Source organism: Odontesthes bonariensis, chromosome 4 (genome assembly GCF_027942865.1).
Source record: "Odontesthes bonariensis isolate fOdoBon6 chromosome 4, fOdoBon6.hap1, whole genome shotgun sequence".
NCBI lineage: Eukaryota > Metazoa > Chordata > Actinopteri > Atheriniformes > Atherinopsidae > Odontesthes > Odontesthes bonariensis.
In genome coordinates this window covers 25,434,919-25,460,925 of record NC_134509.1, presented here as the reverse complement: position 1 = coordinate 25,460,925, position 26,007 = coordinate 25,434,919, and the positions used below count along the sequence as shown (strand labels likewise).

Sequence of the window (26,007 nt, the reverse complement as noted above, 5' to 3'; positions counted from 1 at the left end):
GATATTGTAAACTGTAAACCTATTACATCTTTGGCCTCTCAGAGGCAGAAAAACCTCAAAGCAAACTGATCAAGTACCAGATCAATCGAGCTGGCAAACTGTGGATCATGACGACAGAAGCAGTAGGTTTTTAAATCAACAAATTAAAGTACAAGTTTATTCTTTTCCAAGTCTTTCATGATAATAAGGGGCCCATTTAAACACTGAATCAGGACTATTTTCCATCTGAAGATCCCTTTCGGCTATGATCACATTGAATTGATTACAATTTAAAGTCAACAAGATGTCAGGATTTCCTGTGTGTCCTGACTGGAGGTTGATCTGGAGCTGGAACCAATTACCTACACACCTGCAATCAATGGAGCCTCGTCTACACCTACTCTCTTCACCCATAAAGTCCTTGTTCAGTCCTCCAGATCGTCTGCTTACCTTCAGTGGTATTGTGCTTTGACTCTGGTCTTTTCTGCAGTGATTGTTATTTCCCTGTCTTCAGCTCCTGGCCCCAGCTACTCACCTGCTCTGCCGTGGTCTCCTTGAAATCCTTCTTCTACTCCACCAAGCCGCCAGCCTCCCTCACAGCAGATCTGTCCCTGTTTTCCTCTGGATTCCCCACCTACTGGTTACTGGTCCATCTCCATTGTCCTGCGCCTCTGTTCCCACCTGTTACCCGTGTCTTGGCAATAAACCGGTTTATCACCACCACCTCTGAGCCTTTTGGTTTGTCTGAACTAGTGTGTCCAGTTATACAGACTGCCGTGACACAAGAGGTGTAACCAATCAAATTAAGCTGCCGTCTTTCAAAGTAACTGCCTTTTAGTTTACAGTAACCTTCTTAAAATGCAATTTCTCTGTGTTGGATACATTCTTCTGAATAGCAAGAGGTGAATGTTTTATAGTCTTGTGCTTATAAACCTGAATTCACGTATTTAATTAAATATTTTAATTAATTTGCTGATAATAAATAGTAATGATAAATAATGTGCAAAAAGTCTTGAGCCATCCCTAATTTCTTCATATGCTGTGATGAAAATGAAAAATAAGCCTGGGGATTTATTGAAACATGTGCAAACATAAACAGAAATTGGGTATTTAAGGTAAAAAATAGTTGGTTTTTTTTACAGTTTGGACAATGTTAACAAGCTTGAGAGTTAATATTTGGTCTGAGCTCCTTTATTCTCCAACACAGGCTGAACCCTCTTAGACAAGCAGTCTGTCATTTCTTTAAGGAGTCTTCAGGAATAGTTCTCCAGGCTTCTTGAAGGACACTCCAAAGCTCTTCTTTGGATGGCGGCTGCCTTTTGTTCCGTTCTCTGTCAAGATGATCCCACACTGCTTCAATAATGTTGAGGGGAGGATTCATCCCTCCATGAGACCTGTTGTGTGTAGTCATTGCAGGCAGGAAAGATCTCCTTCATCGAACGCCTGTATCATTCTATGAGTTTAAGAAGCCTCTTACTGAACATAATCTGTTGTTTCAACACTGTTATATAGAAGTAAGGTAGTGTTGTGCATTATTTTCACCTACTTGTGCTGTTTTCACAAAATCAGCTCCAGGGGTACCAGAGCAGTCCCCTGCACAGAGCCAGCCCTCCACACCAGCCTGCAAAGCTGTAAAATAATTATGATTACAATGAATTGGACTATTCTATTTAAGTGCCTTGAGATGACATTTGTTGTAATTTGGCGCTATATAAATAAAACTGAATTGAAAATTGAATTGAAAGCTTCTTTGAGTCACTGAAATGAAAGTTTGCAACTAAACGGTTTTCCTGTTGCTTTTCCATGTGAGGGAATTGTGGGAGTTAAGGATACTGCACACCATGCCAAGACATGCCAAGCTTGCTAAAATAGTTAATATAGCTCTTTGGGAATCACTGTGCTGGTCCAAAAATACAATTTTATGTCTTACATTTGTCCCTTTTATTGTTGCAACTAAAGAAATAGGAACAAATTTTCAAATGGGTATTAAGACTGAACTGACAATGAAAAAGCAGCCAATGTCCAAAACTTTGAAAGACCGTCAGAAAGCCCAGGGACCTATTGCTCCACACCACTTGAAGGATTACAAATCTGGCTGCTTGGAAGCAAGATTTAAAGAATTTAATTGGAGTTCAAGACTCATGCACAATAGTTTAGCAAACTTAATAGTTACATTCTATGATTAATAGTAGCCTAAGTGACCATAATAGACAGTTTTTGTCAATTACATCTTTAATAGATGTATATCAATCTTTTCCCACAAGGTGGTGCTATTGTATCATTTCGATATCTTCATGCAGCCAAAGTTTAGTTCCAGGGGTTTGACATGGATGTAAACAGTAACAACACATTTATGGAACAATCCAGGCTCCTCAAAAAGGAAACGTAACATGAGTGTAAATCATTGAAAATAAACATCGTTTATATTATAAATACTTCAAGTAAATAATTATAACAAACATGACTTTTTGTACCGAAAAAAAAAACGTTGTCATATTCTTCCATTATCTGTTACCATGACCGTCACTATGGTAACAGATTAAAGCAGATATTTTTCAGATCACTGTATTAGCATGTCTCCTGCAATAACGAAGCATTTGATCTCATTTGGGTGGGACTTGTTTTTATTTTCTAAAAAAAAATGCACGCTTATAGGCCTATTTTTTATGACTCGTTTTATTCACTAGTTTAAAAATCAATATTACATTAGACAAAACTCTGCGTGTGACGAGCAGGGAGGCTAGGAGGAGGAAGAGGAGGAGGAGGAGGAGGGGTTTGGGAGCACTGACGGCAGATGCCTTTGCAGCAAAGGACCAGGGAGGATGAGTGTCTGTGCGTGTGTGTGCGTGTGGTGCAGCGGGACAAAATGCGGATATGTCTGAATACCCGACTTTGGCGACGCTTTAACTGTCACATCTCACGAGTTTGTCAGTGACAACGCCGACAATCTGCAATGTCAGGAAGAAATTCTCAACTTGTATAAATGAGATGGAAAAGACGACCTGAACGGTGGACTTATGCAAGACTGGATCACTTCTGCAAAACGTAGCTTCCAGTCATTTTTTTTTATCGAAACAACTTGGATTCTCTGTTGAGATCGAGTGCAACCTCGGAAAGATGGAAAGTGGAGTTTTCTTGCCCTGCCTGGATCAGTTCATGCTTAGCCCCCTTGTCACTTGGGTAAGTAGCCTAATGTGGAAGTATTTTTGGCTCTTTCCTCACAGAATCCAATGACCTCAAATCCTCTATGTTCTTCTTTTTTTTTTTTAGGTAAAGACATTTGTACCAAATGATGGGGGAATGCGCTTGGATTTCTCAGAGCTGGTGGATGGAGTCTTTTTGAATGAAATAATGGCTCAAATGTAAGTCACTTCATGCCAGTTTGTGTCATGCAGGCTATAGCTCACTTTCCACACTTCAAGTCTAGTTGCCTATTTGGATGAGCCTGTGTTTTGAAGCTGGTTGCTTTAATTTGACATCTGCCATAAAGTTATGATAAACGGTGACATTTTAATACATTTACATTAAGTGTCAGCCATCATCACCCAATTAAGTCTTCTTTTTTTTTAGTTGTATCTCCTTTTCTGGCACTATCTATAGTGTAGCAGCTACTGATATACAGTAGTAGGCTTCTGCTCACACTCTTATCCAGAAGTAACAGTACTGGCTTTGTCGTTCTGCAGTAATAAAGTGGGGTCTTTGTCATCAGCAGCAGACTTTAAATGTAACTTCCTCATTACTTACAGGTTAGGGTTTCTCTGAGAATGTTAGAATTAACATAAATGTTGTACACAGATGCAGAGCTTCCACTGAGAGACATCAGCTCAAACAAAAACAAGATCTGCCAAAACATGAGGGACATCATAGACACTGTCAAGATGCTACTTAAGAGATTATGATTTGCTTGCCTTATGTTCTGAGGGCATTATCCCCATCCAATCACTAATTGTTGGTGCTCACTTGTTTGGCCTTTATGTTTGAACAAAAATAACTTTTTTCAGACATTAATAACAGAGTACCAACAGATTGTGAGGAGTTGCAAAGGAAGAGAAAAAACTGATGACCCATCACTGAACGTGGATAATGCTGTCTGACCACCCCAACTCTATGGGGTCCATCCCACTTATCCCACTTGGCCACAGTGACCAACTCCAAATGCAAAACAATGCTGTGCTGAAGGGAGGGAGGAGGCGGGATAATCTCTTGGATTGGGAGACCCTCTGGGATTAGGGTCTGGTGTTTAGTGCCAGTGGGACACAGATGGGAGGGAGCTAGAGTCCATGGAGAGGGAGACAGTGATGCACATGGCAGCTCAGAAGCATAAGTCTCTCTCTTTGACCCAATATGTGTCTATATTAGAGTCAAAATATATATAAAATCTATCTGTCTGTTGTGCCAGCAAATCTTGTTATATAGCCTTGACAGTTCAAACCCAGATTCCGGGCTCAAGCCAACAGCTCAAAGTTGGGGCAACAGGGATTCCTTTGAGGTGGAAAGTGTAATGCCACCCCCATTTAACTAAAAAACACTCCAGTTTGGAAGCTAAAAGGAATGATGTCACACAGGCTAATGTTAGGAATGAATGGCGTCCTCACAGCCAAGACTTTTACCAGCTCTCAGCTTCCACTCACCCCATTCAAATGACAAGCAATTCTCAGTTTGTGAATAGCAGATATGTTAGGTATAATGACCTTCTTTTGGTTTCCATTTTTTTTTTAGAAATCCCTCAGCTGCACCTCAGGGTGCAAACAAAGTCTGCAGGGATCCAAGTCAGAGGATCCAGAACCTGAACTTTCTTGTTCAGCAAATCAAAACATTTTATCTGGTAAGTTTTTCGACATTCCCTTCCCTACTATCTTATACATATATTTATACATATCTATTTGGACATATATATGTATATATAGGATATACAAAGCATTAAAGCTACATATTCAAAGTTTTCAATCTGTCTAAATCAGATTACATTTTATTTTGGATTCTACTCCAGTTTTGTATTGTGCCCGGGTGCCCGCGCTCTTTGCTGTAACTTGTGTTCAAGCAGATCAACTAGTTCTTCTTAAGATGTGTGGCCTAAATATCAGCCATGTTAACATCTGTGTAATCACCCACGAGAGTGACGTTAGAGCACAGCTGAAAGTAAAGCTGCATTCAGAGCTACAGACAGAGCTTTACAGTGACACACAAAAGTCATGAGCCTCATGATTGGGCACCAGGGATGATCAAATGTTGGATTGTCTTTCTGTGGCAGAGTAATGACACATGTTAATGACCTGAGGTGAGATTTCAGATCCTGTAAGATCAGAAGAAAAGCCGTTTCACTGAGGAAAGAGACATGCTCTAAGCTGTAGATTAGCATACTGAACGAATAATGGGTTTTCAATAATTTAGTGTCCTCAGATAGACTGATATACACACGTGTGCATATTTTTTTTTTTCTCATAAAGTCAGTTGTTCTGGGCAGTTTTCAGTCTGCTCTCAAGGGTTTGCTATGATCCTATTCAATATTACTCACAATATATGAGAGTAAACATTACTGATTTGTGTCAAGCTAATATTTGAGACAAACTGTAGCTATTCATGCACGCGTCAGTATTAAAATGATTCATCATAAAGTGCTGTATATCTAGGGCAGCTCTAAAAAGATGCTGCCATCTATTTTTGGTTATTGTTATGATCTGAGGTTAGTTTAAAGACTTGATCGCTCGATTGGTTTAAAAAAATAATAATAATTAACTGTGATTTGTAGCTAAATTCTTGTTCACTCAGGACTGCTCTTGGCTAAAAGATTATTCGAATCATTTGCAATTACAGAAGCAATTTACAGCACTTTATCTTGGTGGTTTGGCTCTGTTCTGGGACCTCCCTGCAATGCCACATTCATTTGTGGAATTCCTGAGGCAGGGGGGAAAAAAACAATATAATGCAGGAAAAAGCAGGATCAACGACAGACATGATAGTGACGAACTCAAACACAGTTTGAAAGAGATGAGCTAGAGTAGAGGCTGTTTGTAAAACAGCTTGCAGATGGGGAAACAAAGGTATGTAGGCCGGCTAATGATGTTTAAATTGAGCGCTCTGTTGAGATTTACCGACTGAATGTGCAGAATAGAAGAAGCTGATCAATCAGGCGATTCAGGCTGACCAACTGATGTACTGAGTTGGGCTGAGCTTGAGTGAGTGACCTGTCTGAATTAACACGATGCTAAATTATGCGAACAAGCTCACATGGAAAAATCTAGCATGCTGATATTTTGCTTTTGCAATCCTTAAAATGATTAGTGCTTTAATTTAACATGTCCCTAATCTCGCTGAACGCAAAGTTTAGCTGAAGATAGGATTGTGCACCATTAATTGTGTGGGTTTTAGTTGTACTATCAAGCAAACAGGCATTGTGTTTCATCGGATATGCTTCATTTAAATCAGTAGACCACCAAAGTCATCTGGCTTTATCCTCTGAGGTCCAGCAAAATTCCATGGCAGTCCTTCAAAAAATGTCAGGTGTTTCACTGAATGTGAACTAATTGTGAACTTCATTTTCAAGCTAGAACAAAAGTCGTGAGGTTGCGAAATCAGTACGCTTAATCTTCTGGGGGACCACGGATGTCTGCACAACATTTTTGGCAAACAATTCATAAAATATTCCAGTTTGGATCTCAGTGGTAAACCCACATCTGAACATTGCTAAAAAGCATGCAATGCTGAATGTCTGCTCTCTACGTCTCCCATGGATCAACAGTTAAACAAAAAAACAGCCGTTTATTCCTCTCAAATTGACATTTGGTAAAATAAGGAGTTTTAGTGTCAGTATAAGTGTTCTTAAAGGGTCACAGTGGCTGCAAGCTAGACTGTTCTGCATCAAACGCTATATAACTAGTGTTATTCACCAAATCTCTACTTACTGTTCTTCCATGAGGAGCTGTTAAGAACGATTACTACTCTGTGTGTACTCACCAGAACTTACACATACTGTGCACACATTCAGGGACCCAAGTCTCCGATAGCCCGAAACAAGGGCGCACAAAACAGTTTTGGAGGATTTCAGCACTGCACCAGGGAAACTGGCTTCGTCATCTACCCATTCACAACTCTCACCCATTTGTTGGCTGCATTTCTATACACGTGTTTAGTAAGGTGCTATGTGCCGTTCATACATACGTCCATGTCCATTCAAGTACTTTGGCAAGATTTCAAGAAGTGTTTTAATCCGCCCTTGTTTCACTTTAACCAAAATACGCTTATGTTGTTTTTCACTACTCGTCTCCTCTTCTGTTTCTCTTTTCTGCAGGATAATCTGAGACAATTGATCATGGTTCCTTTGCCAGACGTGCTGCTGCTTGGCAGGACTCCTTACTGTGGTATGCTTTTTTTAAAACAGGCCACGGTATTCTCCATCTCTCCCTTTATTTAGAGCTGTAAAGTTAGTAGTTGGCTGAAAATCTGCTTAGTCTGTATGCTGATGCTCAGCGGCCCATACTGCTTGATTTCCCAATGAATATTGTGACACATGTGAGACAGACTTGGTGTTATTTGTTGTACAAAAATTTGATTCTGATGGGAGAGAAACCATTCATGAAAAATATAGCAAAAAATGTAAATGAAGTGATTCTTGTTTTAAAAAGTCAACAATGTAATTCCAGTTGCATTTTCTCCTAAAAATGTTAAGCTGCTCTGCACTTAAAACTGTAACAGTGTCCGTATTTCCTCTCAGACAGACTGTTTGAACTCTTTCTAGTACCATTTTAATTCGATTGCACACTATCAGTCTGATAACAGCTCTTGCTTGTGATGGTGAGGCTTTGGCAAATGGTGACCCAAATTCACCAGCCAGAACTCTGTTCAGCTGAACTGTGGCAGTCCCTCTACGTCAGTTGAGAGGATCAACCTTTTTCTACTCCTCACAGAACAAAGTCTGGAAGAAATGAAGAAACTTTTGCTATTACTGTTGGGATGTGCAGTTCAGGTAAATACTGACTGACATTTGCTGTCATTTAATTAGGACTTCCCTCATATATTTGTCACTTTGTTTAGGGCACTTTGCCAAATTTGTGCTTGTCATTTTTGTCATAATTGCAGTGTGAGAAAAAAGAGGAGTACATTGAGCGGATTCAAACCCTTGATTTTGACACAAAAGCTGCGATTGCTGCACACATTCAAGAGGTATCATACTTTCAGTATTATAACGTGCTTTGCAGGCCACAGTCTTGTTGCAAAACAAGTGTATGTGTGTATAGTTGTGCATCATTGATTCTACACAGCTCACACTGCTTTCTTTCCATGTTTGAAAGTTGACCCATAGCCAGGACAATGTGCTGGATCTGCAATGGCTGGAGTCCAGTGACATGTGCTCAGAGGAGAAGGTGGTAGTTATAAGGAACATGGCCACACACCTCCAATACCTGCTGGACCAGAGAGACACTCATCTGGAGGTACAGTGTCAACTGCATCTTTCCTGTGAATTCTATTGTGGCCAAAACTTGAAATGTACAATTCTGAGTAACACAGATTATTTGAACACATTCATAACTCTCAGAGTGAGAAATAAGGAAAAAGCAGAGAATGGGTGATATCTCCCCTCTCACCCGTGCATTTTTCTCCCTCCCTCTGTGTAGATCATAAGAGAGCTAATCCAGGAAAAGGAAGGAGTTGTGAGCTTTCTCAGTAGCCCCTCTAGCCCACAGTCCACAAGCTTTTCTCCCAGCATGCAACAGCAGCAGGCAGGGACTCAGCAACACCTGGCTGTGGAACTGGCTGACTCCAAGGCGAAGATGAGACGACTTAGACAAGAACTGTAAGCAACGAATTGAGAAATAAAGAATACTTTTGCTTATTGTATTTCTGTTCTCAGAACTTAATCATTTTCTAAAAATGTTTCAGCCATAAAATCGTAGCAAAAATACGGATTCATTAAAAAAAAATTAAATCCCATTGTACTAAGATATGAATATACTGCAATCCCATGGAGTGGCAGGGGAAGTATATCACATTGTTTTGGTAGTATAATTATATTGAATCAATGGATTAAGTCATTTTTAAGCACTCAAGGACTATGTGTGTATATATTCAAGTTCACTTCTGTGTGTGTGATGAGTTGTAGTTCAAATTATATCATGCACCTAAAATATATTCTATTTGAGACAGTTGATAAAAGTTAACATTTACAAAAGTAACATTCTGAAAAGTCTTTTATATGTTATTACAGGGTTTTTCCAGACTGTGATAGAGGCAGTATCATCATATCGGATTTAAACTAATCAGCTGAATTTTCTATTATCTTTCCATGAATTTGGTAGCGAAAGTATTTTACTCCCTGTGAAAAATTTTGAATGATGCAGAGTTTTTCTTCAGGGTGGTTATTGATAAAGGGTTGGCTCTTCTTCTCTGGAGCTGCCAATAGAGAGTGGGTGAGAGGCAGCGTGAGAGGTAGTACAGGATAACAGATACCCCGAGGAGTTTGGCCCACATTGCTGCCTGCTTGGCAGGTTCCATGGCTGTGCACTGTCACTGACCCACATTTGCTCTGCATTTCAGCAGATACCATGCGCACTTACCCTAATCTAATCAAGCTTTCTGTTCCATCTTTGCTCCCCATTCATTTGCCTCTGCTGTATTGTCCTTTCTTATTAGGATGTTCAGGTTCATGTACAGTTGCCTCAGAACATACACATGCAGAAATCAGGCATGACTTGACATTGTACTTTTTATTAGTCTTGCCTAACATTGGTTGTTTTTGTGCATAAGAATGCTTAAGATATGTAATCTGTAATAGACTATCTTTAAAATAACACACATCTATTGAATGTGGTATAGAATATAGAATGAGGTTCAATCAGATCTAAGTTTGATGCTTTAATTCAGTTTTGTTGTGACAGCATGAATAAAAAAGGCTCCTTATCCTTTGAAATGATCTCTGGATTAACCTATTCTTCTAATTATGTCTTTGTACTGCACGTATGACCACAGAGAAGAGAAAAGTGAACAGATGCTCGACAGCAGACATGAGCTTGAGAACATGGAGGCAGAGCTGAAGAGGATCCAGCAGGAGGTATGAAGTCCAGAAGAAGAAATCGCAGCGATTTATTTCTTATTCCATTAAAATTGAATTAGAGATCACCTGCACGTTGGTCAGAAGGAGTAAAACTTACATAATGTGTAACGGATGTTTTTAAATGGGAGTCTGTTGGAACCACAGATGTTTTGGAGTCTGTGGTATTGCACCTTCTGATATATGCAACAAAAAAGTCACTATTTTCTCTTTTTGGCTCTATATTTGGCCTCTATCAGCTTTTCTAATCAATATTTAGTTCTTTAGCCACCTAGTGCTCCAACAAACTGACACTAACTTGCTCTGCCAGTTGCATATAGTGTGTTTCTCTAAAATTTTAGCTAATAGCAGCTTGCTGCACCTGAAAACTAATTTGATAAAAGTTATCATGCTAAAGCAAAAAACCAAACCTGCACGCTTAAACACTGCAAAACTGTTTTAGATCAAACGCTGTATTTTGTCCATAGATATGTTTATTAGTGCAGCTTTAAACATAAAAAACTGAAAAGATATACTGTGTGAGAAGAGAAACTTCTGTAATAGTGCATTTATACTTTAAGGCTGTACCATAAATTGTATCTTTGTGTGGACCTTCACCAGAACTCCCAGCTGCTCGTAGATGCACGTGCTGCCCGAACGTACCGTGACGAGCTAGATGCCCTGAGAGAGAGAGCCATTAAGGCAGACAAGCTGGAGAGTGAAGTCGGACGCTACAGAGAGCAGCTGCACAAAATGGAGTTCTACAAGGCCAAAGTGGAGGTCAAAGGAGTACAAATATTTTGCCTGTTATTTCAAGACTTGAGTCTGGCTACACATGCTTTGAAATTTGAATACAGCTATTGCTCTTATGATGTTAAAAAGGAAAGTTGTATGGGAACATTTCAATTAAAAAACTTTGTGTGTATAAGATAAACTGTATCGATCTATTTTGTATGCCAGGAGCTAAAGGAGGATAACAGGGTGCTCCAAGAGACCAAAGAAGTGTTGGAGGATCAGCTGGAAGGCTGGAGAGCACGCACAGATAAGATCCATCAGCTGGAGAAGCACAGTCTGCTGCTGAAGGCCCGAGTCCACGACCTGGAGCAGGTCAGACATCTGCACACAAAGACGCATTCTTGCTACTCTGCCAAGGCTAGAGCATAGACAGAAGTTGATTGTTTCTGTTTGTTTGGGGTTTTTTTTGGAAAGATTTCATAAAAACATCCAGGACGGATTTCATGAAAACTGGTGGAGAGTTGGAGCCTGCCAAAGGAATAGCCTTTTAATTTTTGTGTAGATCAGGATCATGTCCATTAAAAGAAACAAGAGTGACCAGAGCTCTGACAACTCTTTTTCTTTTGTGCTGCTTTGAGATAAGCCTCTTTCAGAAATTACAACAGAGGTCACTGATGTAGTTGTAGTTATGATGTACTTAAAAAAAACATCTACAATGCACATACATACACATCTAAGTCCTCCTCTAGATTTAGACCCAATCTCAATTCCAACACTTGGCCCTACTATTCCATTTTCCAGACGTAAGGTGCTAATTATTTGTAGAGTATTAAGAAGTAGTGGTCAAATAGCCCCTCAATAAGGGTGTTCTGGCTCATTTGGGGATGGCTACTTAATCCCCAAAAGAAAATGAGTATGTTAACTAGGCTAAACGTAGGGGTTTATCCAAGTGATCGGGCTAAGGGATAGAATTACGATTGGGCCTTAATGCTCAGCTAGTCCTCACAGCAGGTGGACAGATTCTCTTCTCACACTGCTACTTTGTGTTTTGACTTCAGGAGAAGGAGGTAGATAGGAGGCGCATTGAGGAGTTGCAGGAGGAGAACCTGGCTTTGTGTTTGGCACAGAGGAGAAGCATGGAAGAATCCCAACATCTGGGCTGGGAGCTGGAGCAGCTCTCCAAAACCTCAGAAAACTCCCAGGGTAAGAGCTGGTGTAGGAGTCTGTGGTGATGGATGTTACAAGGCAGGTAAAAGTAGATGTGTATGCTTAACACATTCACAAAAAGGAATTTTTAGCCTGTTGGTTTATTTTTTAATTATGCAGAACCAAATTTAAAACTAATTTAAGATGAACAAAGATTAATTATGAACTTTTTACACTTTAGTACCAGGATTACAGCTGTTACACTAATACTTTATTCTCCAATTAAAAATTGCAAGCTAGAATTAACTTTAAAAGTGCATTAGGAAATTTAACTTTTGAAATTTGTTGCCTTTCTGAGATGAATTGAGCACAATGATTAAAGTCTTTGAGGAGAGTAAAGAGATAGTCTTAAACCATTGTTTTATGATACTGAAATTGTTTAGAGATACGGATTCAGCTAGGAAACCGTTTTGGAGCTGTGTATGAATGTTTGTATTTGCACCACAATGCTCTTAACTCCTGTACCTCTAAGAAGACATTGGATGTTTCCATTAGGTGAATCTGGACCTGTTTGGCCAACATGACAGCATTGTCAGCTTCACCGTCTGATTCATTGTTGAGTGTTGAGGATAACTGAAAGTTAATGGTTTTTTGATTGTCCAAGTCAAGTCAAGTCAAGTCTTTTATTGTCAGATACACAGAACAACAGAGTCGGACTGGGCACTGAAATTCTTAGGACAGGACACCGTACAGCAGCTACCATAACAAGACATAACATGCCATAACATGTCATGCCATAAGTACTCTAACAAGACAGTAACAATAAATAGGCAATGTGGATACTACAATATACATTTTAACGCTAATTACAAGAGCTGTACTGAACATACAGTATAATACACATAATAGCCTATGCTAATCTAAGAGCTATACTGACCTATAACATAAGGTAAAATAAAAAATACAATATTGTGCAATATTGCAAGTTGCAGTGCAAACAGCAGTGGAGGTAGGCATGTGTAAAGTATAAAGTGTGTAAAGTATAAGTGTAAGTGTCGAGTGTGTAAGTGATGAGAGTGCATTATAGTCCATTTAGGAGCCTGATGGCCTTAGGATAGAAACTGTTCTCCATTCTGCGGGTGCGAGACCGGATGCTTCTGTACCGCCTTCCAGAAGGCAGCATGGTGAACAGTCTGAAGGATGGGTGATGGCAGTCTTTTAGGATTCTGACAGCTCTACGAAGACATCTTGTGTGGTAGATGTCCTGAAGGGTTGGGAGTTTCCTACCAATGATGCACTCAGGAGATCGGACCACATTGCGTAGGGCCTTACGGTCCATGGCTGTGCAGCTCCCGAACCACACTGAGATGCTACCAGTCAGGATGCTTTCTATAGTGCACCTATAAAAGTTGGTGAGGATGACTGGGTTCATGCCAAACTTCTTGAGTCTCCTCAGGAAGAAGAGGCGTTTCCGGGCAGCTTTGACCACCTTGTCTGTGTGGGCAGACCAGGTGAGATCATGGCTGATATTAACCCCAAGGAACTTGAAGCAGCTGACCTTTTCTACTTCAGATCCGTTAATGTGGAGGGGTGCATGCTCCACCCCCTGCCGCCTCCTAAAGTCCACGATCATCTCCTTAGTTTTGCTGATGTTGAGAGAGAGGTGGTTCTCCTGACACCATGTTGTTAGGGTGTCAACCTCCTCTCTGTAGGCTGACTCGTCACTGTTAGTGAGGCCCACGATGGTTGTGTCATCAGCAAACTTCACGATTAGGTTGGAACTGTGCATTGACGCACAGTCATGTGTGAACAAGGAGAACAGGAGGGGGCTGAGCACACAACCCTGGGGGGTGCCAGTGTTTGTGACCACTGTAGCTGAAGTGCGGTCACCGAGTCTCACCACCTGTGGCCTCCCCGTCAGGAAGCTGTAGATCCATTTGCAGAGGGAGGTGTTTAGTCCCAGGTCTGCAAGCTTGGAGACGAGTCTGGAGGGGATGATGGTGTTGAACGCTGAGCTGTAATCAATAAACAGCATCCTCACATACGAATCCCTCTTTTCCAGGTGGGAGAGAGCGGTATGCACTGTCAGGGTGATGGCGTCATCTGTAGACCTGTTGGACCGGTATGCAAACTGCATCGGGTCCAGGGTGGGAGGCAGTGAGGAGCAGATGAATGATTTGACCAGCCGCTCGAAGCACTTCATGATGACAGAGGTCAATGCTATCGGGCGATAGTCATTCATGCTGGTGGCTTTAGTGTTCTTAGGCACTGGGACGATGGTGGTCCTCTTGAAGCAGGTGGGGAGTACGGATAGGCTGAGGGAGAGGTTGAAGATATCACTAAAGACCCCTGCAAGCTGGTTAACCCCCCCCCCCCGAGGGCCCTACCTGAAATGCCATTGGGGCCCGGGGCCTTGCGAGGGTTGACCTTTTTGAGGCACTGCCTCACCTCCGCTACAGACAGAGTAGGCATACTGCTGTCACGGTCATCAGGTAGTTACACTACAGGGGGGTTACTGGCCTTCTCAAAACGAGTATAGAAGGCGTTCAGCTCGTCTGGTTGTAGTGCAGAGGACTGGGTTTCACTGCAGCCCCTCCCTTTGTACTCTGTGATGGCTTGTAGTCCACTCCACATGCGCCTGGGGTCAGAGCCATGGTAGCTGGACTCCACCCTGGACCTGTAGGTCCGTTTAGCAGATTTAATGGCCCTCAAGAGGTCATATTTGGCCTTCCTGTACTGATCAGGATCCCCCTAATTAAAGTCCAACAGAGATCTAAAACATAGTTTTAGTTCACAAATATGACTCATCTGAATTGACGAAGCCCAAATTTTATCTACCTAAAAGACGGTCCTAAAGATGCCTTATAATATCCTCGCCTCCAGTTTGCATGTAGTGGTATATTTTTTGGGTGGTTTCAGTGAAGCTCTTTCAAATGAAGGCAGATACCTAATAAACAGTCCTAACAGTCCTTATTTAGTAGTTTTATCAATTACTTTATTTTTCATTTTATGGGTGTCTCAGCCCCAAGGTTCAGGCTCAATGAAAAAGGGATTGTGGTTCTTGCACCTTTTAATTGAGCATCTCGTTAGTCACATTTTCCAAACTTAGAAGCCAAATTGACCTAATTTTTGTTCATAATAGGCTTAAGTAGCATAAAGACAATATAAGATCAATATGAACATTTAATACTTGACTTGCCTTGTGTTTATCTTGAGTTTCCACTTTTATTCCAACAATAGTTGATGTTCTGTGTATGCATGTGTGTCTAAAGGGCAGCAAACACTAAGCGAGGAGGTCAGTGAGAGGACGCGTAGTCGGATGCTGAAGCTGGAGAAGGAGAACCAAAGTCTCCTGAGGATCATAGAGGAGCTCAGAGCTTTTGCTTACAACAGCAGCACACAAACCAAACGTAGCAACCATCCGGTGTGTACCGCCAACAACTTTACCTCGTCACTAGAGGAATCCTCAGTGTTGCAAACCTCCAGCTCAATTCTACAAAACCACACTGATGCACCCCCCCTCAGTGCACTTACTCAGCAGATCTCGAATGGAGATTCAAACTGCCATCAGCAACTCCACACAGAAGAGCTGGAGGGAGTCCAGAGTGAGATCCTTTGCACAGAAAATGCAGACCATCATATGCAGGAGAAAGGACAGCTGGAGGATCTAGGCAGTGGAGAACATATTAAAGAAATTGTGTCAGATCTGAAAGTCTTTGAAAAAAATCAAAGTAGGCTTCACGGTGTTGTTGGATTACATGATCATTCCCCTCGCTCAAAGAGAAGCAGTCCTTGCCATGAGAGCATCCTCTCAGGTCTTCCAGCACATTCTTCCTATGCCAGCAAGCACACACAGCGACTGGAGGCTAAGTGCAGGACTCTGGATACAGTTAATCAGCAACTACAGATTTCACTTGAGACTTCAGGTAGGTTCTGTGAGATTAATTCTAACCTAAATATGCAGTCATAACATCATTACAAAAATTGTTAACTTCTTTTACCCTTCTTCTCTTGAGATCGAAAAATTCATCGTTTGGAAGCAGAAGTTCAAGAGCTGGAAGCAGAAAACCAGACTCTGCAGGCCTCCTTAGAAGAACTCCGGATCTCTGCAAGGCGCATGGAGCAACTAGAAACAGAGAAGCAGAGCCTGGAGCAGGAAGCTACGGCTCTGGAGAGAGACAAGAGGCAACTAGGGAAGGAAAATCGACGGCTTCGGCAGCAGGTAAAAAGCCTTGTTTTCACAGTAAAAAAGGTTTCAGTTGCTAATAATCTTGCTAATATTGCTAATCAACAATAATCTTTGAAAGACTTCCTCTGTACTCTTGGTTAGACTGATCTACTGTATCCTCATCTGTTCCAGACTGAAATTCAGGAAGCCAACTTAGACAGCAATAATGTCAGGATGTCCACCTTGGAAAGAGAGATGCGTTTTCTAGTGAAGGAGGTGGAGGGGTTAAGGGAAACTGCTGAAAGGGTCAAAGGGCTGGAAAGAGACAACAGAGAACTGATGAAGCAAGCTGCTATTGACCAGAGGACCCTGGCAACCCTCAGGGAGGTGAGTATTGACTAAATATGTGTTTTTGTTTTCTACTTTTGATTAAAAAAAGAAAAGTTACACTATAATAAACTGTTTTTGTATTACAGTAAGACAGGTTTCAAGCTTCTATATATCGTGCTTCATTCACTTTTTATGAGGTATCATCATCATTACAGTACAGAAGGTGATTAACATTTCAGCCTTTTGTAATAAAGGACACAGGTTTATCCCAAATCAAAATTTCATCATCTCCTCTATGTTATATTTCTTAAACTTCCTCAAACCTTATTCTTTCTATGAATGGAATAATTTAACTTTATTTTTAAAGATAACTCTGCTAGACTGTTCTCAGGCAGTGGGGCTTTGAGCTAAGTGCTAATATCATTGTGTTACATCTTTATAATGACAATGCTAACATGCTGAGGCTAAGTAATTCTTATATCATTCATCATAATGATTAGCACAAAGCTCCAAACAGTGCATCAGGTGGGAGGCATGGCTGTGTGTGGTGAATATTATGGCTATCCATCAAGTTATTCCAAGATATTTTAGTTAGATAAAAGTTGAGGACCAACCAGCTGAGAAGGCCATCCCTCAAGCCATGTTTTTGGTAATGACTGAAATGTTTTCAGTCTAATCGTGGCATATTGTCCATCCTCAGGAGCTGGTGAGTGAGAAGCTGAAGACCCAGCAGAGAAACAATGAACTGGAGAGGCTGGCCCATGAGCTGGAGATGAGAGTCCTGAACAACGGGAGTGTACAGGCTGAAGAAGAAACACCAGACAACAGGTGCATACATGCTGCTTGCAACTAATGTGTTTTTCACTCTCCATGTGAAAGATATTAGTTCTATGAGGACAAACTCTTTTTTTGTAATCTATACAGCAGGTTCAAGATGCTGGAATCAGAGTTGGAGTCATCTCTTAAAAAGTCTTTGCAAATTAAAGATGACAAGCTGGCTGCCTTAGATGCTCGTCTACAGGAATCCTCCTCCCTGAACCAACAGCTGCGCCATGAGCTGAAAACTGTAAGTCATGTCTTAAAGTTAACCTGCGGGACAGTCAGTTTCTAGTGATCCAATTCGTAATACTCCTCTCCATCACACAGGTGAAGCTGAACTATGAGGCCTTGCAGCAGAGACATGAGGAGGAGTGGACAACATCAAGCTCCAGCCCTCCTACAGAGACTGGCATGACCATGACCGAATGGCTGCGTGAAAGCCAGGAGGCTACCAAGGAGCTGCTGAGACTGAAAGACCGCCACATTGAAGTTGAGAGAAACGCAAGTGGTTTGCTTTTCATGGTCTCTGTGGTATTAAGCATCATCATTTCCTCTTTAACGTCAGAATTTCCCCTGATACCGATTTAATCTTGAAAACAAAATGCAAGTTGTCCTGAAGCTGACTCTAAAGGGCCATCCACAATGAGTAAAAACTTTAACAAGAAAGATATTAAATGTTTGATTTTGATTTTCAACTCAGAGAAAGAATAACACATAATGTTGAGGGTTCACAGAACTCTGCAAAGACAAGAGGAGTTGGAAGAATCTAATTTTATTCTTGTATGTGTCAAAATTCAATTTCATCAGTAAATAAACTTCTGTCACGCCATCAACACCAAAGAGTGTTTGTCAAAGTAATGTAAAAGAGGTTTTATATATATTTTTCGATGTATAATTTTCAGTCTATTATTATGTTAATAAAATGTTCAATGAGCGGTATTATGCAGCCCAGACTGGGTGATTTAAGAGGAAACGTGTTTCCTACACCGTCAAGAAGCTTAACAAAAGAAAAGAGCATGATCTCTTTCATCTATATTTATTAATGTAAATAATTTGAATGGTAATGAGAAACAGTGTAGTAAGTTTAGTCAGTCTCATTAACCCATTTAAGAACAACAAATGATGATGAAAAAGCTGGACAATAAAAAAACAGATAAAAAGATAAAAAAAACAATGAAAAAACATACAGTAAAAACATCATCTCATAGCTAAAAAAGTGCATATTAGAAGTAATTTAATAATATAGTCGATAGTCATTAAAACAAATGGTGATACAGTGTATCATTCCCACAGAAGTAATGATAAAATCAAACAATCCGTTCGTGGATCCGTTAAACTGATTCTTTCAAAGCTGACCTGATTTAGACGGGGAAGCTGCTCCAGAGTGTTGGAGCTGGAGCTGAAACGGCACAACCGTTTAAAGCACAGTCTTGGAGCTGCACCACAGAGGAGAGGCTGGGATCGCTGATGTATTTTGATTAGCTGTCATGTGTTTTAATTTATCATAAAATCTCTCAAAAGTGATCCCAACAATTTGTTCGCCACTGTCGTTATTTTTAAAGTTGTGACTTGGATGATAGCCACTTGAAATTAAACAGTATTTACAACTATAGTTTGGCATATTACAGTTATTGTTCCTGATGTGGATGGCCCCTTACTTTTTGGTTGTAATAATCTTCTCCTCTCTGCAGAATGCGACACTGGAGGCAGAACGGCAGGCAGTGCAGGTCCAACTAAAACAGCTAGAAAGTCAGTCTGACAGCCAGCAGGCTCAAATTCTCGCTCTGCAAAGGCAGGCTGCCTCGCTGCAGGAAAACAACACAGCTCTGCAGACACACAACGCCAACCTTCAGGTGCCATTGGAATATCAATTCTCTATAATACACTGTACATAACAGCTCCTATAACACTCTCTGGTAGCCCTCGATTCTGGTTAACAGCAAACACCTTTGTGTTGCTCTACAGGTGGAAAAGTCTACGCTGAATTCACAGAGTGCCTCCCTCATGGCCCAGAATGCTCAGCTGCAGCAGCAGCAGTCTGGGATAGAAAGTGAGCGGGACAGTGCCATACATGAGCGTGAAGAGGTGCGTGGTGCTCATGAGCAGCTATCACGAGACCACGAGCGGCTGGCAGTTCTGCATGAGAGGCAAGCCATGGACTATGAGGCCCTGATGGGCAAACATGCCTGTGTGAAAAACGTCCACCGCACGCTGGAATTGGAGCATCGCACACTACAAGACAGGTGGGTGAGAGGGGATACAGGTTTTATAAATACAATGATATACATGTGAGTCTTGTCTCAGACATTTTAAGGTTAGCTGAAAGCCCTGATGCAGCCTATGTCATCATGTTTCCTTATGTGTGTGCATGCCTCTATATGTGATATATTTAGGTATAACAACGTGTTGCAGCAGCGGATCAAGCTAGAGGACCTGGAGAAAGCCCTAAAAGAGGAGCAGATGAAGATGGCTCTGGAGAAAGAACAGCACCGGACAACAGCAGCTGAATGTTGCAGGTTCCGAGATGAGAAAGACTGGTGAACGAGCACAAGAATGCACAATCACTTGAATATATAACCAGGTCGTGCATGGTTGCAGGCTTAATCACAAGCATTATTATCTCTCTCCTTCTTTTTTAAGGCTCAACCAGATATACCGTCAGCTTCTTAGTGACAACGAGGCGCTGACAGCAGACCACAAAGAGCTCAAGAGCCAGCTGAATGAGGCAAAACTGGAGCACACCTGGCTGGAGGCAGACTTTTCCAAGCTCAAAAAGGAGTTCCAGCAGCTGGACATCACCTCCACAAAACTCACCAACCAGTGTGAGGTATGGAAATGTAGAATGATTAGATGGAATACTATTGGTTCTTAAATAGTATCATGTTACCCTGACAAACTGGTATTCTTTTTACAAACACTAAATAGATTCGGTAAACACAATTTGCATAATTGATTGCCAGTTCATGTTTTTAAGGAATGTTTACACATAAGCATTTACTTGTCCATGTTCATTATTAGTTACTGAGCCAGTTGAAAGGAAACCTTGAAGAAGAGAATCGTCACCTACTCAGCCAGATTGAGACCTTGATGCTTCAGAACCGAACCTTGTTGGAGCAGAATATGGAAAGCAAGGATCTGTTTCATGTTGAAGAGCGACAGTATATGTAAGCGGCACAAAAGGCTTAAACTGTGTTAAGAAAATATTGAGTTGAATATCTTCTTATTTTTTTATTCATATTACTATATTCTGTTGACCTTCTCCCTTTTATAAAATAATTTCATACACTTGGGGTAGTGTGTTAAAAAATATAGAATATTTAGATTGTTTTGAGATAACATTGTGCCACTTCCTGTACTTTACAGAGGGGTAATGTGTGCAAGATTATGTGGGAGAAAACAAGTTCTCAGTATTGGAAAATGTCAATGTTTTCTCACATGTGTACTGCAGCCCTGAACATTTCTAAACATCACCTGCAGGAGGTGAATCTGAAAATGTTTATTCAATCTAGCTGCCTAATAATTTGTCCACATAATGTCCAGATGAGCCCAAATGTGAAAAGAGCAAGTAATTATCCAGAGAATTTAGGCAGAGCAGTTGTGCAAGCTTGTAACATTTGCTGCCTCATACTCTCTTCTTCTATGTTGTTCACCAGTTTTTTAAAAATGCTGCAAAAGAGTTACATTCTTATTAATAATGTAAAAACAGTCATTGTCATATAAGTCGCCAATCTTATCTGACTTCCTTGATGTGCTTTTTACTCTATAAAGTCCCGCCCCTTGTACACTCACGCCCAACGTGGAGTATTTCCACCAGGGAGAACACGTCTCACACAGAGAATCTGTTGTCCCTTACAACTATGAAACAGCAACTGTGAAAACAGCAAAAAGTCTGGACTTAATACTTGTTGGGACAAAACTTTGGTTATTTGACTATAATACCTGTAAAATGGTGAAGAGCATTGTGGTCAATCTATGAAACACTGATAAGTAGCTGGCTGGGTTGCGAGAAGGCAGAGTAAAGCAAATGTTTTCCTTTAATATTCACCATGTCTGTTTGTTTTCACCTCCACTTCCCAAATACCACAAATGTAATAAAAATGTGTTCGGCATGCACATTCCATAGAGACAGCTTCAATGAATAATTTAAGCATTTTTCTTTTACTACAAAATGAAAATGTTTAAAACTGGCCCAAACACCATTCAAGGGTTAATGAGCTAAAACATTCAGGCTCAATGTTTGAGACTTACAGATCACAATGTTAAAGATGTACACCAAAAATACCACAGTACTCAACGGCAGGACCAAAATGTTAATGAGGATGTTCCTCTCTTTTCTCTGTCTCTCTCTGAGCAGTGACAAGCTTAATGATTTGAGGAGGCAGAAGGAGAAGCTGGAGGAAAAGATAATGGACCAGTATAAGTTTTATGAACCTTCACCAACTCGCAAGTAAGTAGCCTGTAACGGTGTTATTTCACTTGCAGAGATTTCCGCATTTTAATTGACCATGTTGAGACACAGATTATGTATTTACTGGATAAGATAATGCCTTCTCAGTTTGAACCCAGGTTAAGAGAGTAAACCAGAGCCATAAAGTTGCAGATTGCAAACTGAATGGTATTTTTGCTACCTGTAGCTGTCCAGCAGCTATAAAGGTCAATTGTTTTATCTTAAATATGAATATTTCTCTATGTTTGATTCCTTACTCCCAGTCCCCAATACTTGACCAGCCCACCTCCTCACATGTGTTATGTCTGTATTGCTCACAGACGTGGTAGCTGGATAACTCTGAAGCTGAGGAAGCTGATGAAATCCAGCAGCCGTGAGCACGGGCCTGAGGCCACACACTCAGGCATTGCTGAGCCCCACCTCTCCTCTCATGACAATAGCTCCTTCATCAGCTCAGATGGCTCTGGAGGCTCAGCCTCCACCTCAGCAGGTGATGCCGCCTCACACCAACGTAACAGCAGTGAGTATGCCCTTCTCAAACTCACCAGATCATCTTCAGAAGCAGGGCAAACAGATCATTCTGGAGTGTGTTCATATGAAGTCCAGAGAGCTGTTGATGAATCCGAAGCATCATCTGGGGCTCCAGTTAAAAAGGCAGTCATCTTCCCAACATTTGACAAAACTACCAGCTTCACTGCTGCATTTTCAAAGAAGATGCAAATACTTGAATAAATGGGTTTCATAGTAAACCCCTTCAGCACCGTTTACAGCTTTGCTTGTAGTTTTTCTCCATTATTCTTATGATTATCACATTGTCTGTCCTGGACAGAAACTTTTTCATCAGCTTTATTAACAAAAGAAAAAGATTGTTGGTGCTTAAAATGTGCATGACTACTTTAGGAAACTTATCTGAAGTCTTCTTGTTAACTTAACAACATACATAAAGAATGAGAGTTTGATCATTCTGACAGTAGCGTGTGTTGAGTGATAACTTATTTCAGAGTGTTGGAAATCAAGCTCATTGTGTGTTACATCCAAAGAGTCGATCTTCCTGATGCATGAGGTGTTTGAACGTTTTTCAGTGATCCTCAGTATGTCTTCCCTGTGTCTTTCTCTTGTCTTTATCTATTTATTCACTCCTCCCATCTTTGGATTCTTTTTTCCCCTTGTTTTTTAATCGTCCTATGTCTCTCCTGCCTCACCTCTGCCTCCCTTTGTTTCCTCCTTCCCCTCCCTCCCTCCCTCCTTCCCTCCCTCCCTCCCATCACCTCGGTCTGCATCCCATGTGGTCACACTTAATGTTAAAAAGCCCCATTGAAAAAGTTTCCCCGTTTGAGGAACAAGCTAAAGGACAGAGACAAAGTCAAGGCCCTCTTCCGTCGTTCCATGTGTAAGAAAGACCGTGGTCCGGTGTCTGCTCTAATTTTAACTGCTGCCTTTTATTTTGCTATTAAAGCAATAATTCTTGCACTGCCTATGCTTTATGCTTTTTATACAACATGCCGTAATGCAATCATATCATTAACTTCTGATTCATATTTGTCAGCTATATCACTGGTGATATGTGTGTCCGTCAATGCCAACCTCATTTCACCACACTTCACACTTTCAGCACACAGTAGTTCTTGAAGTATTAGAGATTTAAGCGTTCTATTTTCTTACTATATTAGAAGCAGTCTGATATTTCATTAGACCAAAGAGGAACAAAGAATCGCTGCATTGTAGACCGACACTGATGATGCATGAGCTTTGTCCTGCCAGCATCCAGCTGTAGAGGAGTAATCTATAGAATATAATAGTTCTGTGCTACCCACAGGGAAAAAAAATCCTTATAATCTCCAGGACCATTCCAGTTATTCCCTCTCCTTCATCAGCTTTTTCCAATACTTCGTCCAAAAATGTAGCCTTGAGCAGCTTATCCTACCCCTCGGCCCCATTTGAGGCGAAGCGGTGGGCTGACAGCTCAGAGCTGCTAGAAGGGTCAGAGGCTGGTGTGGAGGAGCGCCGGGAGGACCCGCTGACCTCATCCCTTACCACCTCCATCTTGTCCATCCTCAACCTTCACCATCCCACCACTCTGCCATCTGATCATCTAGACAGCACCACCACTGACACTGTTCCAGATGTTTCTGAGCTGTGGGTCACAGGTAGAGGCATCCAGGAACCAATGTTTTGTTTGATTTCATCGCCATTTTGTGTAGAAAATTAGAGCAATGGCAACACGCTCATACGCTTTTCTTGTTAGAAGCTAAAATTTGCTCTCAATAAGTCATTCTGATTTTATGCCACACAGATAAAGATTCAAATGACAGCACTGTGCCATCTGGATGCGAGGACAACGAAGAGCTGCAGAATCACGGTATAAACCTTCTGGATACTCCTTTAGAGGATTCAGTCAGCATGCAGATGTGTGGCCAGCTCAGGAATTAGAGTAAACCCATCAAATCGCATTCATGACCTTGTTTCTATATTAATCTCTGCTCATCACTGATGACAACAACTGATGTAGGAAGACTTGACTCTGCTGCTCCCTGTTGGTCATTAAGAATATTGTGTAGAGCTGACAGATGTTTTCATGAAAGAGGATTAATTTATTGTTATACATAATATCTCATATTGATATTTCAATGTTACTAGGGCTGAATGGAGTCCAGAGTCGGGCCCAAAGTGAGAGCAGCTGTGAGTTCAACCTGAGTCTGGAAAATGAGCCATGGTCAAACGGCAGTAGTCCTATCCAGCAGCCCCCATCACGCCGCTCCTCCTCCTCCTACCAGCCACCCAGTGATACCTCCACCCCTCAACGTAATGCCAAGCTGCTGCAGCACAGGGAGAAAGCCTCATCTGTGTCCACTCCTGAAAGTCGGAATTCAGGGACCCTGCCTGTTCAAAAACAGAAAGATCCTGTGCTGACTCAGGACTTTTGGCTCAGAAGGGGTACAAAAACCATCCGGAGGGGGTCGAGAGGCAAGGTGGCACGTCGCTCATCAGATTTAGGCGGCACTGGCAGAAATAACTCGGGGATCAGTGGGATGACCAAAACTGAAAATACCCGAGCCTCTGTATGTTCACCAATCACAGTGCTCTATGTTCAGGGTAAGTCATCCTCAATGTCTGGCTGCCTCAACTGCTTCTCCACTCCAGTGGTGAAGGAGGCTCAACTGAAAGGGTCCAGGTCCCCTAAAAGTCTCCCCCATGCCAGCAGCGTCATTTCTACGGCAGAGGGCTCATCTCGACGGTCAAGTGTCAGCAGCGACTGCAGGGGAGCAATCAAAACTGAGCTACTGCAGATTGCAGAAAAGAACTGTACTCAAGAGGAAACATTAAGTCAAGAGGCAGACCCAGCCACTAAGAACAGTGAGCGTGAGCCCGTTCCTCCTGTCAAACCTCCAAGAGACCCAGCAGCGGTTGTTCAAGCAGAACACCCCAAAGCTCTTGTGCAGGAGTCACTTCTTGGCTCCTCGTTCACTTTTAACTCTGTCTTCTCAAACACGATCTTCAGTGATTCTGTGGTCACCACGACAACTAGTCTGGATGTTCTTGACAGTGGCGAGACTTTCCTCTGTCCAAATCCATCCCTGGTGCAAAACTGTTGATTTAGGGCAGTTGAGGGTCAAGAATCTACTGAAAATACACCACAAATGCTGCTCAGCTCAGAAAACGGGCTGGGTTCAAATGCAGAGCATGCAGCTGTTCTGGAAGGAAAGGGCCAGCTGCTCATAAATGCATGAAAGCAGTCATTAAATCATTGTTTGTTTTTTGTCAGTCATTTGAATAAAGCAGGTATTTGTAAAGCCAGTATTCATTACATCAACACAAGCACACATTTTATGTTACTGTAATCATTGTGTTTAACTGTTTTCTGTTGATTACTTGAGTGTACAACTATTTTAAAATGTTCAATTAAAAAATTGTTTAGAGGTTTTCGATTTTATTTTATTTCACACTGTTTTAGAATGATTTTTTTAGCACATTAATGTGCACGAATAGTAGAATCAGAACCACATTTTTATGTTTTTATTTTGTACAAATAGAACTGAATGATATAATTATTTACCTCCTATTTTCTCCATAATTTAGTAATTGGTGTTTGTCAGACATGTCTGTTCACTTTTATTTTAATACGCTGACATTCCTCTGTTATGTACATTTGGGTTTGCCAAAACATTTTGCCCAGGTTTGCTATTTCTATTCATGTCATATGTTTTTACTCATCCCCTTTAACTTATTATTAGGCAACATTGCTTTCAGTGTATGTATATGTGTGAGAAAATGTATTCGTCTTGTAAAACGAGAAGTGAACCTCGTCCCTGTTTCCTGTAATAAAATTAAAAAGAAAAAGAAGCTATCTGTATAAAGTAC

At 41.2% G+C, this 26,007-nt stretch overlaps 1 protein-coding gene across 1 annotated transcript; it reads left to right on the top strand.

Annotated features, from left to right (window-relative positions):
• The first annotated feature begins 3,096 nt into the window (after positions 1-3,096).
• On the top strand, positions 3,097-25,985 carry LOC142379132 (girdin-like). Its single transcript, XM_075464268.1, has 28 exons — positions 3,097-3,159; positions 3,250-3,341; positions 4,699-4,804; positions 7,268-7,337; positions 7,884-7,942; positions 8,056-8,139; positions 8,268-8,408; positions 8,592-8,770; positions 9,943-10,024; positions 10,625-10,783; positions 10,964-11,110; positions 11,797-11,941; positions 15,157-15,810; positions 15,901-16,106; positions 16,245-16,439; positions 17,083-17,210; positions 17,307-17,448; positions 17,529-17,702; positions 18,893-19,054; positions 19,167-19,444; positions 19,595-19,738; positions 19,842-20,028; positions 20,220-20,365; positions 21,556-21,648; positions 21,969-22,168; positions 22,958-23,038; positions 23,942-24,007; positions 24,286-25,985. The coding sequence occupies exons 1-28, from the start codon at positions 3,097-3,099 to the stop codon at positions 25,239-25,241; spliced, it is 5,139 nt and encodes a 1,712-aa protein (XP_075320383.1). The 3' UTR covers positions 25,242-25,985.
• The last annotated feature ends 22 nt before the right edge of the window (positions 25,986-26,007 follow it).

Bases quoted from the DNA above. Each gene is read 5' to 3' on its own strand.
- LOC142379132 (XM_075464268.1), top strand. From the start codon at position 3,097: ATGGAAAGTGGAGTTTTCTTGCCCTGCCTGGATCAGTTCATGCTTAGC. The intron at 17,449-17,528 runs GTAAGTCATGTC...TCCATCACACAG, and splicing joins TGCGCCATGAGCTGAAAACT to GTGAAGCTGAACTATGAGGC. The intron at 19,055-19,166 runs GTGCCATTGGAA...GTTGCTCTACAG, and splicing joins CACACAACGCCAACCTTCAG to GTGGAAAAGTCTACGCTGAA.